General features: G+C 48.3%; 1 protein-coding gene across 8 annotated transcripts in view; it reads right to left on the reverse strand.

The window, feature by feature from the left end:
• Positions 1-6,265: 6,265 nt before the first annotated feature.
• The window catches only part of DENND2A (DENN domain containing 2A), a 108,774-nt gene continuing 97,481 nt past the window's right edge, over positions 6,266-17,558 (reverse strand). The window contains exons 16-20 of one of the 8 annotated variants that reach the window (XM_073809993.1): positions 17,280-17,321; positions 13,642-13,870; positions 13,001-13,246; positions 11,305-11,391; positions 6,266-6,429 (exon numbers count right to left, since the gene is read on the reverse strand). In XM_073809993.1, coding sequence (XP_073666094.1) covers positions 6,350-6,429; positions 11,305-11,391; positions 13,001-13,246; positions 13,642-13,870; positions 17,280-17,321 — 684 coding nt within the window. In that variant the 3' untranslated portion in view covers positions 6,266-6,349. Of the gene's footprint in view, positions 6,430-10,063; positions 10,408-11,304; positions 11,392-13,000; positions 13,247-13,641; positions 13,871-17,279; positions 17,322-17,558 lie in introns of those variants that run through there. The other 7 variants (XM_073809996.1, XM_033863362.2, XM_073809994.1 and 4 more) reach the window with 7 other exon arrangements.

The following is a 17,558-nucleotide window of genomic DNA, read 5'->3' on the forward strand; positions in this document are numbered from 1 at the left end:
TATAATGGACTATTACTCAGCCATAAAAAAGAATGAAATAATGTCATTTGCAGCAACATGGATGAATTTAGAGATTATCATACGAAGTAAGTGAAATAAGTCAGAAAAAGAAAGACAAATACCATACAATATCACTTATATGTGGAATCTAAAATATGACACAAATGAACCTATCTAAAAAAACAGAAACAGACTCATAGACATAGAGAACAGACTTGTGGTTGCCAAGGGGGAGGGCGGGAGGGGAGGAATGGATTGTGAGTTTGAGATTAGCAGGTGCAAACTATTATATATAGAAAGGATAAACACAAGTTCCTACTGTATAGCACATGGAACTGTATTCAATATCCTGTGATAAATCATAATGAAAAAGAATATGAAAAAGAACATATATATATATATATATATGTATAACCGAATCACTTTGCTGTACAGTAGAAATTAACACAACACTGTAAATCAACTATATTTCAATAAAATAAAATTTTTTAAAAATGCCCTTCCTCAGCCACAGATGGGTTAGCATGTGTTTGAGCTGGAAAAAACTGCCAAAAACACTACAGCTTTCTCATTCCTCTTTCAGAAGAATCCCTGGTCTCCTATGTAGAGGGCACTGTCCACTGTCCACTGCTGTGAGACTGGCAATAAAATCCCTGTGTTGGGGGACTTCCCTCGTGGTCCAACGGTTAAGAATCCGCCTGCCAATGCAGGGAACATGGGTTCGAGCTCTGGTCCGGGAAGATCCCACATGCCGTGGAGCAACTAAGCCCGTGTGCCACAGCTACTGAGCCTGCGAGCCACAACTACTGAGCCCACGTGCCGCAACTACTGAAGCCCGCGCACCTGGAGCCTGTGCTCCACAACAAGAGAAGCCACCACAGGCACAGTGGTTAAGAATCCACCTGCCAATGCAGGGGACACGGGTTTAAGCCCTGGTCTGGGAAGATCCCACATGCTGTGGAGCAAATAAGCCTATGAGCCACACCTACTGAGCCTGTGCTCTAGATCCCACGAGCCACAACTACTGAAGCCCACGCGCCACAACTACTGAAGCCCGCACACCTAGAGCCCGTGCTCCCCAACAAGAGAAGCCACCGCAATGAGAAGCCTGCGCACCGCAACAAAGAGTAGCCCCCGCTCGCCGCAACTAGAGAAAACTCGTGCGCAACAACGAAGACCCAACACAGCCAAAAAAAAAAAAAGAAGCCACCACAATGAGAAGCGCACGCACCGCAACGAATAGTAGCCCCCACTCGCCACAACTACAGAAAGCCTGCACACAGCAACGAAGACCCAATGCAGCCAAAAATAAATAAATAAATAATAAAAATAAATTAATTATTAAAAAAAAAAAATCCCTGTGTGGGGATGGCGAGGGGCCTGTGGAAGTGGCGGGTGTGGGCCGGGACAGAATGTTCGAGCTGTTTCACGTTTTATTTCAGGGCTGGACGCAAGGCCAAGATCAGTGAAATATTTGAAGTCTGCCTATAGCCAATTGATGAGTCTCTGGGAGGAGGAACAGCCAGGGAGATACTGTTGGGAGTTTTGTATACAGAACACGCAGTAAAGCACGGGAGTGAAGGGTCAGTTGAGATAATGATATCAGCTGTTGCGGTGAAAATACGCTTTTCTCTCTCTCTCTCTCTCTTTTTTTTTTTTTGTTGCATAGCCCAGATTGGCAGCTTGCAGGATCTTAGTTCTCTGACAAGGGGATTGAACCGGGTCACCCCCACTGGACCGCTAGGGAATCCCCAAAATACACTTCTTTAACGAGCAGAGTCTTTAACAATTATGAGGAAACTGTAAGCACGCCTCTGTGGTAGTTAGATTATTGGTCACAGGGGTTGCTGTGACAGTGGCCCCCACACGCCCAGATCCATAAACCAAGATGGGGGTTTTCTCTCTCATGATGTTGGGGTTTGGGTGCTGCTTCTACTTTCTGCAGCCTGTTGGGTCCCCAGCTACAGGCTCAGCTTGTCCCATACACCAAGCTTGCTCCCCTTGTCCCCCAATGGCTGGTCTTGTCTTTTATTTTTATTTTTGGCCATGCAGCATGTGGGATGTTAGTTCCCTGACCAGGGATCAAACCCACAGCCCCTGCATTGGAAATGTGGAGTCCTAACCACTGGACGGCGAGGGAAGTCCCCTTGTCTTTTTAAAGGAACATTTATTTATTTTTGGCTGCATTGGGTCTTCGTTGTGGTGCGCAGGCTTCTCACTGCGGTGACTTCTCTTGTTGCGGTGCACGGGCTCTAGCCTCGCGGGCTCTAGAGCACAGGCTCGGTAGTTGTGGTGCGTGGGCTTAGTTGCTCCGCGGCATGTGGGATCTTCCCAGACCAGGGCTCGAACCCATGCCCTCTACACTGGCAGGCGGATTCTTAACCACTGCGCCACCAGGGAAGTCCCCTCCCCACCTCCGTCTTTTATTTTATTTAAAAAAAAAAAATTATTTGTTTATTTGGCTGTGCCAGGTCTTAGTTGCGGCATGCGGGATCTTTAGTTGTGGTATGTGAACTCTTAGTGGTGGCCTGTGGGATCTAGTCCCCTGACCAGGGATTGAACCTGGGCCCCTGCATTGGGAGCGTGGAGTCTTAGCCACTGGACCACCAGGGAAGTCTCTTGTCTTTTATATTTTTTAATTAATTTATTTTTATTATTATTATTCTTTTTGGCGGTACACGGGCCTCTCACTGTTGTGGCCTCTCCCGCTGCGGAGCACAGGCTCCGGACGCGCAGGCTCAGCGGCCATGGTTCACGGGCCCAGCCGCTCCGCGGCATGTGGGATCTTCCCTTGCCGGGGCACGAACCCGTGTCCCCTGCATCGGCAGGCGGACCCTCAACCACTGCGCCACCAGGGAAGCACTCTTGTCTTTTATTTTAATTGAAATATAATTCACATACTACAAAAGTTCACCCTTTTAAAGTGTGCAATCTGGTGGGTTTTAGTATAGTCGAAAAGTTGTCGTGTAACCATCACCACTATCTAATTCCAGAACATTCTCATCACTTCAAAAAGATCTCGCCTCTTTTCAGCTGCTGTGGGCAGCAGCTTGGGCGATGTCGCAGTGGAGGAGCAGGGTTTCAGGAGGGCTCAGATCCTTTCCCACACTTGGCTGAAAGTGAGGAGGTTTCAGTGCTCCCCTGAAGGTCATCAGTGTCTGTAGGGGGCGCCCAGGCAAGTTGTGCTGCCTCAGACGTGGGCGGGCTTGGGCGCTAGGGAAGCTGCTTGGCTGGGCAGGCACAATGGAGACAGGGGCGAGACAGCAAGTCCAGGGGGAACATTCAGGACAGGCCCCACCCAAATGATCCCTCCCCTAAGCGCCAGTCTTAGCGCTGCAATCCACACTTTTGGGGCTACAGCTCAAGAGTCGGCAGTTGAACCGGAAATGCCTTGCAGGGGTGACTCCCTAAACGGTTATCACCACAGCCTTTCTCTGAGGGTGCTTATCTCAGAGGCCGGAGGGAAGATTGAGCTCTGGGGCTGAGAAAGGAAGGAGGAGGGGCCGACTTAGAGAAAGGAGAGGAGAGCGGGAAGACCAAGTTTTAGCAAAATTCTGTCAGGCCAACCACAATGCACATTGCTTTGTCCTAAGGCTCCGTTTGTCATTCCCAAGCCTCTGAGGAAGGCATTAAAGAGCTCCTTCACAGTTCCCTGGACCAGTCCTGCAATAGTAAGAGCCCAAAGTATTAAGAGGAATATATATAACTTTACCAAGTGGACTTAGTAGGAAGTGCTCTTAGGATAAATACCTGTGGAATGGAAGAAAACAATGGCACAGAGGAAGAAGTTGGCATTTATCCTGTAGAAATACATGTGTGAATGATATATGCCCAAGGTTGACATAATTGCACAGGATATAAATGCACTGCAACATTACTCCTATGGTTTTTTGTTTGTTTGTTTGTTTTTTGTGGCATTAGGCACATGACATAAAATTTGCCAATTTAACCATTCTTAAGTTTACAGTTCAGTGGCACTAAGTACATTCACATTGTTGTGCAACCATCACCTGCTTTTTTTTTAAAGAGCAATATTTTGACGTGGCTGGAAAGTGCAGGACAGTGACTGTGCCCCTCAGTGTAGCAGGGCCCTTGCCCTACATATCTCCTAGAGGGCAAATGCCCCCATCTCGAGATAGGGGGCAGCTTTCGGCATCTCTCTGCTTCCACAGCCCCATCTCCACACAGAGCAGGGCTTGACTAGGAGGGGCCATCTGGCTGGTGGGAACCAAGGGCGTGGAGCCAGTGGACCCCATGCCGCTGGAAAGGCACTGACCCCCTCGCCCTGTGAATCACCCTAGCACAGCTGATCCTGGCTTGGCCTTGGCAGGGCTGCTGTGCCACCTCAGTTTCTGCCCAGAGCTTCCCAGATCAACCAGGCCAGGGATAAACCAGGGTGGGGAGGGGAGAAAAGCGGCCTCGGCCCCGGGGCCCGAGCGGAAGGCAGCGGGGCTCCGGTCTGCTAGGCTCGTTGCCGGCCGCTCTGCTGGACTCTTGGCCTGCCGCCTCCCAGCTTGTCAGGTCCGGCTGCCACCCATAGTCCCGTTGGATAAGCCCATTCACACCTGTCCAGGGGCCTGGCGAGACTTAAGGGTGGGTCCACATGAATCTGCCAGAAAAAACAACTCAGCCTGCATTCCGCCTGGGGGGATAAGGGATGAGCTCTGTCATAGGGAGGACAACCTGTGGTGAGGTTCAGTAGCAGGGCTTAACCTGGGCTCTTAGGATTAGGGTTGGGGGGGGAGGGGTGAAGGCTGTAGGCAGGAGAGTAAGAGGGGCAGGTAGGGAGCCCTGATCAAAGGTGAGACGCTCCCTGGCCCATTGTCAGGGAAACTGGCTCCAGGCCGCTGTTAATTGTAGCCCTAAGGAAGTTGCAGGCTGGCAGCTGAACCCCATGCAGGAGCTGGGTAGGGGCGAGGTGTGGTCACTGGACAAGTCAGGGAGTAAAGTTAATTGGCCTTAACAGGTGCCAGCAGCTAAGTGGCCCGTCTCACCTGCCTTCTGCTTTTCTTACTAACCTTTGCTCAGCCAGGAATCTCCCTTTCCTCCTCTACCTGTTTCAGCCCCTCCCAAACATCCAAGTCAGGCTCTGAACTCAGCTCACATCAAGCCCGCCTGAAGTCTCAGCGCAGCTGCCAGCTCCGGCCCGCCTTGCCCTCCTCTGAGTTCACGCCCACAGCGATCTCTCCTCGGGATTTTGGGGAGCCTAACCTGTACCGCCTTGGGTTGGCTTTTAAGCCGAGGCAAGGTAACTAGAGTAATGGGACCTTTTTAAAAAAAAACATACAAACAAACCTGAATTCACCATGTCTGTGGGCTCTTGCAAGCTTTCATCAATGCTTTTATTCTCTAAAGCACTTTAGAAGCTCTTATGTAATGCTGAACTCAGGCCATGCGTGCAAAAGCCTTACCTCCAAAACTTGGTGCTAAGATTACTCTCTGTCAGTGAAACTCAAGGGAGAATTTGTATATAAGGGAGGAGATGGGTCACCTGAAGAAGTGAGATACCTAAGACAGAGACCTGTACATATTTGAAGATACTTGGGGGACTCCCAACCAATCAAGCGTTCTAGGGCCTTAGCCCCAGATAAGTCAAGGTGGATCCCCGGCACCTGCATTTTAAACTAGTACCCCAGGCAGATTTGATGCAGGTGATGTCAATCACCCCTGAGAAACATGGGGCTTCTTTGAGAGGTATGGCTGGAAGGTGAAGGATATACCTAAGAAAGCTGGAATCTCTCTGAAGAAAGGAAGGGAGCATAGGAAAGGGGGCACCCCTCATACATTGTGGGCAGGAGTATAAAATGGTGCAGCCTCTGTGGAAAACAGTTTGATGGCTCCTCAAAAATGTAAATGTGGTAATTACCATATGACTCAGCAATCCACGCCTAGGTATATACCCAAAGAAATTGAAAACAGGTACTTAAATACATGCATACACATATTTGTTGCAGCGCTATTCACAACAGCCAAAAGGTGGAAACAACCCCGGTGTCCATCGATGGATGAATGGACTTTTATGTTATGTGAATTTCCCCCCAATAAAATAAAGAGGAAAAAAAAAAAGAAATGTAGGGCAGGGGGCGGGGGCAGGGGAAGTGCCAAGGATCAAGGAGTCAGCAGGGCAGGGCAGATGGAGCACTGCCCAGGGAAACAGACCCTCGGTGAGATGGGAAAGTCTGTTGGGCTCCCCTCCCCTCCTGGGGAGACGTTCCTCCAGACTCTCCACCACCCTTTGCTCTGACTTCCTACTCACCAAGCAACCTTCTGATTATTAATGTGGTCTCCTAGGAGCTTGGTGCTTGTGCTGAAAACAAGCTATCTGAGATGCCAGGAATGGCTGTTACGGTCAGTAGCAGACTGCCTCCCCTTGATGAAGTACTCCTTTGGCTTTGTGGGGTATGCATCCATCTCTACTGAACTTGCTGCCTGCGATAGAGACAGTATAGTACCAGTTTTATTTTTTATATTTTTAAATTTTTTATCCGTATATTTTATTTTTATTTATTTTTTATATCTTTATTGGAGTATAATTGCTTTACAATGTTGTGTTAGTTTCTGCTGTAAAACAAAATGAGTCAGCTATACGTATACATGTATACCCATATCCCCTCCCTCTTGCATCTCCCTCCCACCCTCCCTATCCCACCCCTCTAGGTGGTCACAAAGCACAGAGCTGATCTCCCTGTGCTATGCGGCTGCTTCCCACTATCTATTTTACATTTGGTAGTGCATAGATGTCCATGCCACTCTCACTTCGTCCCAGCTTACCCTTCCCCTCCCCATGTCCTCAAGTCCATTCTCTAACGTCTGCATCTTTATTCCTGCCCTGCCACTAGGTTCATCAGTACCATTTTTTTAGATTCCATATATGTGCGTTAGCATCCGAGTACCACTTTTAGTACTGTTGTGGGAATTGTTTCTTTGGTCAGCAAACATTTACGGAGAGACAACTCTGTGCCAGGCGCTGGTTTTAGGCTCTGGGAATTCAGCAGTGAACGTGATGGACATAGCCCCTGCCCTCAGGGGCTTACATTCTTGTGATCAAATAACACATGTGATGAACTCAGCATAGTAATGGGCAAAAAGAAGTGCTCAATAGAGGGCAGATCTTATCACTATTCTTGGTCTGAGTGAGAAGAGGTTTGTGTGGTAATTCCTAAGAATTCCTTCTCCCTCGTCTGTCTCAGCAGTGGTGACAGCCGCATTCTCGCTCAGACTTGCTCTCTCCGGCCTCTTCCCGAGACATGCCAGCTGCACCTGCTCCCACTCACCCCTTCCCTTGCCCACCAGTGTCTCTGATATTCCATAGCAATAAAATCCACCCAACAAGCCTGCTCCAACTGTTTTTCGTGGCCAGGTAACTGACCATGAATTGAAATACAATAATGGAATGCTTCTAAACACATATTCTTTATGGAAACTGTATGAGTTTTACTGGAATTAGAGGACTTGGTTCTTGGACAGATGGTTGGTGTGAGGCAAGAACCAAAGGTTGAGTGGTTGTGATCTGGTCTAACACACCCATGCTTTATGGCCATGCTTTGTTTCTGAACCCAAAGAGCATGATCCATCCAGATCTACCCTAGACTGAGCAGAGATCACAAACCTACTTTTCTCTTTTGTCTCTGATCCTCCCCAGCCCAATTTACCACTTTGCAAAATGTAGACAACTTGTTAGTTGATTTAGTTTCAACTTAGAGTAGGATGGGAGGGATGTTGGGAAGCTGAACCGTGTCCGATGATGTTCTGCTTCTTGATATGGGTGCTGGTTACACAGATGTGATCATTTGTGAAAGTTTGTCAGGCTGTGTATATTTCATAATCTGTGCACTTTTCTGTATGTATGTTTTACTTAAAGCAAAAATGAAAATGAAAATAGGGCCAATGGACTAAGATACTATTTTTTTTGGCTGCGCCGCGTGGCTTGTAGGATCTTAGTTCCACAACCAGGGATTGAACCCATGCCCCCTGCGGTGGAAGCACAGAGTCCTAACCATTGGACTGCCAGGGAAGTCCCTGTACTAAGATACTTTTACAAAGATGCTTTTCTCAGTGCTCCTTATGATATTAAAAATTGGAAATACGTTGCATGCATGAGAGGACTGGTAAAATAACTTTTAGTATATCTGTAAAATAGAATATTATGTGACCATTAGAGGTGTTGAAAAGATGTATAGTTATTCACTTGGAGGTGTAAACAATATAATATGAAATAAGTTAGAAAAGAAGGTAGATTATAAAATATTAAAAGTGATCATCTTTGGGCAGAATATTGGTATTAATAGAGTTAACTAATCTGAGGAGCTTGTTAGTTACAAATTCCTGAGTCCAAACACTCAGAGAGTCTCTTTCAGTCTTCGCCCAACCCCCAACCACACATATCTACCCAGGTTAATTGTTATGCATAGTCTCATTCTTACCCTTTTGGGGGGCCTTGGACCCCTTTGAGAATCTGATGTAAACTATGGATCCTCTCTCCTCAAAAACGAATGGACACACCAAATCTCGGATACAATTTGGGGGGTCCATGACTTTAGTTAAGAACCCCTAATGTAGAATGAGAGGTCAACCTCTCCTTATTTTCCTCTTGTTCTTATTTTTCCTCAGAAGACCCCCTTGCTCCCAACTCCTTAAAGGTCAAGAACCTCTGCCAGGGGACTTCCCTGGTGGTGCAGTGGTTAAGAATCCACCTGCCAATGCAGGGGACATGGGTTTGATCCCTGGTCTGGGAAGATCCCACATGCCATGGAGCAACTAAGCCTGTGCACCATAGCTACTGAGCCTGCGCTCTAGAGCCCGTGAGCCACAACTACTGAGCCCGTGTGCCACAACTACTGAAGTCCACACGCCTAGAGCCCGTGCTCCGCATCAAGGGAAGCCACCGCAATGAGAAGTCTGCGCACTGCAACAAAGAGTAGCTCCCACTCACCGCAGCTAGAGAAAGCCCGCGTGCAGCAATGAAGACCCAACGCAGCCAAAAAATTAAAAACAAACAAACAAACAAAACCTCTGCCAGGCAGCACAGGCCCCTGGGCCATTGCCAAGGTCAGAGCACATTCCTTTCGTGTGTTCTTGCAGGGTTCCTGGTGCCACCCAGAGGGAATCCACCAGTGGGATGTGCAGGCAGTGGGTTGGCCGGGGGGTGGCCCGGAGGCCTGCTTTGAGAACGTGCCTGTGCTGCCGACTGGTCTCTTCCTGCCGCCCTGCCTCAGGCCTTGCAGGACAGCGCCCCCCGGAATGCAGCCTTCTCCTGCACCCCCGCTTCCTCCCCTCTGGCCGCACAAGTCTGAGGAAGCTGTCCCCAAGGTTTTGATGCGCCTTGATAACATCAACAACAGAAGTCCCTGCATTCATCCTGAACATGTACTAGTTCATGTACGCTGCTCTGGGTCCCTACACTGAGATGGGGAAATTTCATATAGTATAAATAGGAATGGGCTCAAAGCAGTGGCTCACATGTTTTAAGATGGGCTCTAGGCAGCATCATAAACTTTAGGACCCTAAGAATATTTTATTAACAGATCTTACGAGGAGATTTCCTCTTTTTGTGTGTACCTCTAAAAGTCATGGGCTGCTTGGGCAGGGGACGGCTCTATGGCTTCTAAGAGGAAAGAGGCCGTCCAGAAAAGTCAGGTCCATTTGGGACCAGAGGAATCAGTGGCATGACAGCAAGTGGCCTTGGCCACCAGGTGGCATCACCAGCCAGCCTGAGAGCGCAGCTCATCCCAGGAACCCAAATCCTTTTACTGTTGTTCTCTTTCTCCCTTTTCAGCACAGATTTGACTCCACTCCACTACCTGCCAGTCCTTTCCCCAAGAGGACTCCCGTCCTGACACCTGTGGTGTGGTGTCTGTAGTGTCTGTAGGCGTCGCCACCGTGCTCCCCCCTTCACCCCGCACTTGTCCCCAGTTCTGCCCAGAGGAGCACCTGGGGGCCGCCCCTTCCCATCTCCTCCTCTTGGCTCCAGAGCACAACTGCCAAGCAGGATGAACCAGGGAGAGGTGACACAGGGCAGGACAGTTGTCTTAGCCTTGGCATAATAAAAGGAAAACCCAAACACTTTTCTTTTTTTCTTTTTAATATCTAAGATAAAAAAAATTAAAAAAACCCAAAACCAACAACCAAAACAATCCGTTTGAATGTGCCTGGTCTCAGGTCCCATTTCCAGTGCTGTTCTAAAGAAGCGGCACCTTCCGGTGGCTCGGGGGGTCCCGGGTTCTGGGGAGAGCCCAGTGGTGGCCGGAAACCATCCCGGCCTTTATCCCAGCCCCTGGGACAACCAAGGACCCAACATTTCAGAAAGACCACCAGGACTGTTTTTAAGACACGCGGTTGCCCTAGGAAAAGTTCTCCCTGGAGGCTGGATTGAGGGCTATTTCTTGTGGAGAAACTTCATTTTATTGCCTAAAAAAAGAAAGTGAGAACATTTCACCAGGCAGACAAAGGGGCTGAGTTAAATCCTGCTCTTTTCACCCCAGAGGCAGTGCAGACAAGTGTGGCCTCCCCGCCCCCCCCAGAGCTTCACCCCAGAGCTCAGGAGAAGTTGGGGGACTTCGCCCTGCCTGGCTGCCCTCCTCGTGCCTCCCAGTGAAAAGGGGTCTTCCTCAGACTTGGGGAGTTTTGAAAGGAAGCATGTCAGAGCTGTAGATGTTGCTTCTGAAACGGTGATACAGGAAGCACTGACTGTAACACATCCCTGAGAGCCAAGTGAGGAGAAAACTCCCAGCAGCGCGGGAGGCAGGCGGTCCCTTCCCAGGCAGCTGGCCATCCTGGCTGAGGCACCGGCACGCCCCCTGCAAGTCCTCCGTGGGGTCCTCCTCACCGCAGTTCCTCCTTACTGGGGCCTGCTTCCTCCTTCACCTTTTTCGCTTTCTTCTCCTGCTCCCTCTCCTAGCAAGGGCCTTTTTCCTGATTAACTGCAGTCCTTATGAAAATTCTTACATTTCCACCTTTTGGGGGCATCATCTGGAGGCTGGTCCAGGTCTTTACTGCCAGACATCTTTCTCTGGTTCCATTCCTCATGCTTCTAAGCCCAATACCCCAGAAGGTTTAAGAGTGTGGGAGATAATAGTGAAAGAACAGCAAGGCAGCCAGGGGCCCAGGAAAGCAGGGAGGGGGCCATTTGCGTCCTTTGCTTACGATCTGGGGACAGATTAGAACAGGTGGGTAAAATGCTGACTTGGCCCACTCGGTGCAGGCCTCAGAGCTCTGCATTATTAGGCCCCGGCTCTAGGGGAGGGAACTGGCCAAGACCCCATGGTCCGGAGGCTGCTGATGGGAACCGAGACCCCTAGGCCTCACCTAGTCCCTTCAGGAACTTGTTGACACCACTGTGTTCTCCACTGGGGAGTGTTTCCAGGTACTCTTGGGCTCGGACCTCAAAAAGACCTGTTGACAAGAGAAATCCCAGCCATTTTAGTTCCTTCTCTTCGTGCTTCTAGACATATCCATTTCCTTACTGCCATAGGAAAGAGAAACCTTGCTTCTGAGATGAAGTTGCTCCTATAAACATGCTCTGAATCATGAGATTTATAAGGGCTTGTACTGCCCTTATAATTGTCCAACCTGTGCAATAAGTGTCTTTGGAAAGCTGTAAAGCTAGCTCGTATGTGTAATCCTATCTTTACTGGACAAACGCCTTGCAAGCATGTACACCGTGCCAGGCCCGCGGTTTCAAAGATGAACCAGACGGCCTTGGCTCGGGAGCTCCTGAGGGCTCCCTTTTCCTCGCATTCTCCCACAAGAGGGCCTCTGGCCAAGTGCTTTGGCCTCCTGGGAACCCGGCTGCCATCTGCAGACTCAGGAGGGCGGGCAGGCCACCTCTGAGGGCCCTTCAGTTCTCACCCGGGACTGGAGCCTCAGGCACGCTGTCTTCATCTCTTACTGATCTTCCACAGACGGGGCTCCTTCTGTGCTACTTTTAAGCCTTATGTCTCGCTCTCTCTATCAAATAGTGATCTGTGTACCCAGCAGGTCTTCTATTAAAAGGAATCCTTTCACCAGGAGTTGTGGGACTCATACTTGCTAATCCATTTTCTTTTGTCTCTTCAGATAGCACTCATCAGAACGCCTCAAGTGTGACAGACTCCCTTTCTGCCTTGCAAAGAGCTCTGGGAATGCAGAGCTTTGGTTCCTCAGATCAGTCTCTGCAATCGCAGCCCCAGAGGACACCAAGGCCTGGGCCAGCTGCTTCCCTGGCCCCCACCCTGGTCACTGTGAGGCATCTCCTCAGTGTTGAGCATCTTTCCCCTTCTCGGGTCTAGCTCCCATCTGGGATAGCCTTTACTGACATTTCTAGTTTTTAGATTCCCACAAGGACTTAAAATGATGTAAGAAAGAGATGGGAACGGTTTCATCCTCCTGGTGCACACTCCCTGCTCCTCCATCACTAGAAGCGTGATGGAGTCCAGCAACAGGGACAGGGAGACTAGGAGAGACAGGGGAACCTCACGGAGCGAGGGCTGGGGCGGGGCTGGGCGGTCTCGCGGAGCGATGACCCACGAACTCCACAGGTTGGGGCAGTCTCTGCCGTCCTGCCTCCCCCATGGCCAGCCCGCTGGGCTCAGTGGCACCACGTACAGTGGAGGGCGTGGGGCCGTCCTCTCCTCCTCTATCCCATCCCCAGGTCCCGGAGGAGAGGCTGAGGAAGCAGGGCAGAGGGAACCAGAGGAGGCCTGAGGAAAAGGGAGGGGAAGGGAAGGGTGTCCTTGAGACTTTCGTTGAGCTGGGGAGAATAGAACAGGAGGGAACTTGCCACCAGAACCTGCAGTGTGGTTCTGGGAATGGGAAGCAGAGGGGAAGCGACGCCTGAGGAGACGGCAGGACATAGGGGCAGTTTCCCCAGCTCAGAGGTGGCGAGAATGAACGTCCTCCAGAGAAGGCTGCATGCTGTTCCCATCCGTGCCCTGGCCCCCGACCTTCCACCCTGCTCAACACCCACCCGGGGTCTGGGCATCTCTGGCTGCCTCAGCCCCCCACAGGGAACATGCCTCCTGACCTTTGGCATCCTGCCGGCGCCGCTCCCGCTCCTGGATGAAGCCCCGGAACGTCTGGGTCTCCATGAAGACCTCCAGGAACCGGCGGAGGCTCTTGGAGGAGACGGCTTTGCGGAAGGCCTCTCGCTGCAGGGTCCTCTCCTCTCGCTCGCCCGCCGTCAGGAACAACGAGTAGTGGCCCACGATCTCCACGAAGAAGCGGACAAAGGCTTCGGATACCACTTCGTTCAAGGGGCTGGACTTGGGGCCTGAGCAAAATGGGGAAGGACCAGGACCGGTGAGGGCGGAGGGCTGAGGCAGAGCCTTTGGGACAAGCCAGGCACTAAGACAAGGATGCTAGCTCCCTGGATGGCAAACTGCAATGATCCACAAAAAGATTACCCACAGTGAGCATTCATTTCTTCCCACCTTTAAACAGATATTTTAGGGCCAAAATGGGGTGGGACAAGTCTTCCCCACAGCTCATTGTTAGAATGAGGTCCTGATAGAGGGGATGAGCGCCCAGCCTCTCTCCCTGTATACCTCTCTTGCCTATTTTCCTGCTTAACCCAGTGCCAAGTGGGACAGATGCCCATAGTCCATTTGCTCCCTGACTCCAATGATGGAAGAGGGGGTGCAGTCTGGGAGGTGGATGAGCATTTACCACGCTTGCAGTCTGGGGACCTGTCATCCTGGTCACTAGCCAGGTCATTCCTCTGTTCCAGAATGTGTTCCAGGGCTACCTGAAGCTTCCGGGGCAGAATGGAATCCTCGTCATCCATCTGTAAAGCAGAAAAAACAGGTGGGCCATCGCCCCGGTGCTTCTGGGGATGGTGGCTGCATCCTGGCCAGCAGGACACATTGGACACTGCAGGGCAGGCCTGGCAGGGTTCCTGGTTTAGTGGAAAGAACACAACTTAGAACTAGAGGTCTGAGGTTTGAATCTTGATTCCACTTTTTACAAGCTATGTGAGCCTCAGTTTCCCCACCTGTAAAATGGGCTACCAATCAGTATCTACCTCACCGTGAAGATTAAATGCACCATATAAGACGGTGATGAAAGAAACTGAAGAAGATATAAATTAATGGAAAGATATTCTGTGCCCATGGATTGAACGAATAAATACTGTTAAAATGTCCATACTACTTAAAGCCATCTATAGATTCAATGCAATCCTTATGAAAATTCCAATGACATTTTTCACAGAAATAGAAAAAACAATCGTAAAATTTGTATGGAACCACAAAAGACCTTGAATAGCCAAAACAATCTTGGGGAAGAAGAACAAAGCTGGAGGCATCATAATTCCTGATTTCAAACTTTATCACAAAGCTACCGTAATCAAGATAGTATGGTACTGGCAAAAAAACAGACATATAGACGAACAGAACAAAATTGAGAGCCCAGAAATAAACCCGTACATATATGGTCAGCTAATATTTGACAAGGGAGCTGAATATTTAATGGGAAAGGATGGTTTCTTTCTTTTTTTTTTAAAAATAAATTTATTTATTTATTTATCTTTGGCTGCACTGGGTCTTCATTGCTGTGTGTGGGCTTTCTCTAGTTGCGGCGAATGGGGGCTACTCTTCCTTGCGGTGTGCAGGCTTCTCATTGCGGTGACTTCTCTTGTTGCAGAGCATGGGCTCTAGGTGCATGGGCTTCAGTAATTGTGACATGGGGGCTCAGTAGCTGTGGCTCATGGGTTCTAGAGCACAGGCTCAGTAGTTGTGGTACATGGGCTTAGTTGCTCCGCGGCATGTGGGATCTTCCCGGACCAGGGATTGAACCCATGTCCCCTGCCCTGGCAGGCGGATTCTTAACCACTGTGCCACCAGGGAAGTCGGAAAGGCTGATTTCTTAAATAAATGGTGTTGGGAAAACTGGACATCCACATACGAAGGAATGAAATTGGACCCCTATCTTATACGAATGAAATTGGACCCCATCTTATATGACTCACAAAAATTATGTGGATTAAAAAAAATTGGATTAAAGACTTAAGTGTAAGAACAGAAACTGTAAAACTACTAGAAGAAAATATAGGTGAAAAGCTCCTTGATATTGATCTTAGCAACAATTTTTTGGGATCTGATACCAAAAGCACAAGTAACAAAAGCAAAAGTAAACAAGTGAGAGTACATCACACTAAAAAGCTTCTGCACAATAAAACAAACAATCAGCAAAATGAAAAGGCAGCTTACAGAATGGGAGAATATATTTGTAAAGCATATATCTGATAAGGGGTTACTATCCAAAGTATATAAGGCACTCATACAACTCAATAGAAAAAAAAGATGGGCAAAGGACATGAATAGACGTTTTTATAGATGTGTATGTACGTGTATATACGTGTGTATGTGCATATATACACATAGATACACATACACACAATGGAATATTATTCAGCCATAAAAAAGAAAGAAATACTGGGCTTCCCTGGTGGCGCAGTGGTTGAGAGTCTGCCTGCCGATGCAGGGGACACGGGTTCATGTCCCGGTCCGGGAAGATCCCACAGGCCGCGGAGCGGCTGGGCCCGTGAGCCATAGCCGCTGAGCCAGCGCGTCCGGAGCCTGTGCTCCGCAGCGGGAGAGGCCACAACAGTGAGAGGCCCGCGTACCGCAAAAAAAAAAAAAAAGAAAGAAATACTGACTTTTGTGATAACATGGATAGACTAATACTAAGTGAAGTAGATAAGACAGCAAAAGGTAATACTGTATGTTCTCACTTATATGTGGAATCTAAAAAAACTGAACTCTGGGAATTCACTGGTCATCCAGTGGTCAGGAATCAGTGCTCTCACTGCCAGGGTCCCGGGTTCAATCCCTGGTCAGGGAACTAAGATCCTGCAAGCCCCGTAGTGCAGCCAAAAAAAAAAAAAGTTATATATACATATATATATATATGAACTGAACTCATAAAAATAGAGAGTAGAATGGTGGCTACTAGGGGCTGAGGGGTGAGGGAAATGGGGAAATGTTGGTCAAAGGGTACAAACTTCCTGCTATAAAATGAATACATTCTGGGGAATCTAATGTACAGTTTGGTGACCATAGTTAACATATACTTGAAAGTTGTTAAGAGAGTAGATCTTAAATGTTATCACTACACAAAAAAGGTAATTATGTGAGGCAATGGGGGGTTAACTAATCATACTGTGGTTATAATTTCTCAGCGTGTATGTACATCAAATCATCATGCTGTACATTTTAAACTTACATATGATATGTGTCAATAATATCTCAATAAAGCTGGGGGGAGATTAAATGCAACACAATTAATTTGTGAAAGTGCCTGGCACCTAGTGGCTCCTCAATCAATGTTTCCCACTGTCCCCTACCTCCCACCCCATGGGGTGGCTAGTTCTAATCCGGGGACTCGGGTCAGGGCAGATGACCAGTATTTTTTTTTTTTTTTTTTTAACCAGTATTTTTTAAAGCTGGCTTTATGATCTGGGTCTCAAAGCAGGAAGGCCTTGGGATGGGCCTACCCAGAGGGGCTTTGGGAAGTGAAAGTAGATGGAACTAATGATAAAAAACAGGCATTAACATATATAACTTTTCAGTGGCCATTCCAAGTGTAAAAGCAGTCCTTCAGAATGCCCAGAAAGCCTTTATGTAATGATTCTTTGCAAGACCTGATAGGAGTCAGGCCTTTCTGGCAAGTGATAACAAGAAACTAACTGTGTATTACTTTCTCTGATAATGAAAGTAGTTTATAATCATTATAGAAAATATATGAAAGTATCAAAACAATTAAAAATCACTCATAATCTGTCTCCTTTTCAGTCTCCCATCCCAAGAAGACCAGAATTAATGTTTTGGTGAGTTTTCCTTTCAATCTTTTTTAGAGTTTTATATATATATATATATATTTTTTTCTTTCTTGTTTCTATTCTTTTTTTTAAAAAAACAAGGTCAGCAAAATAGTGTATACAATTTTGCATCCTGATTTTTCCACTTCATATTGTATCATGAAATTTGTTATCAAATATTATTGAAAAGCATGTTGAAAAAAGACAAGTGTCCATAGTTATAACCTATACAAAGATTCTAATTGTCAGTAAACCGTTTTGTGACAGAACACGTGGGAATCGATCCTTTGTCCAAAGCCCTCCTCTTTGGCCCCGTCTTCTGTCCTATCCTCAGTCAAGCCCTGGCCAGGGACTGCCCAAGCCCCTTGACCTGTTGTGCAATTTCAGGCACACAAGGGAGCCTTTCCGTAGCTGGAAAGCTGAGCTCCAAACAACAAAGAGCTGAAAACAGAGCAAGCAGTGGGTTGAAGCTGCACTTCTTACTCACCTGTCTGAGGAACCGATTGTTGACAAGATCGACCACAAGGACCTATGAGATAAGGAAAAGGGACTATTATTGTTACCAGGGCTTCCGGGATACAGAGATGGACTCTTAGCCTTCTTCCTTCTTGGCACCCAGAGTGGCAGCAGGGCTGGGGGTGGAGGGGGCCATTTGTGGTTTCCTGACATTGCCACTGTAGCCACAAACGATGAAGAGGGGAGGTGGGGCAAAGGGCTTTCCAGAAACACACACTTTCAACACTGTAACTGCAGGCTGGGACGTGTC

The sequence above is a fragment of the Tursiops truncatus genome, chromosome 9 (genome assembly GCF_011762595.2).
Source record: "Tursiops truncatus isolate mTurTru1 chromosome 9, mTurTru1.mat.Y, whole genome shotgun sequence".
In the NCBI taxonomy this organism is placed as follows: Eukaryota; Metazoa; Chordata; class Mammalia; order Artiodactyla; family Delphinidae; genus Tursiops; species Tursiops truncatus.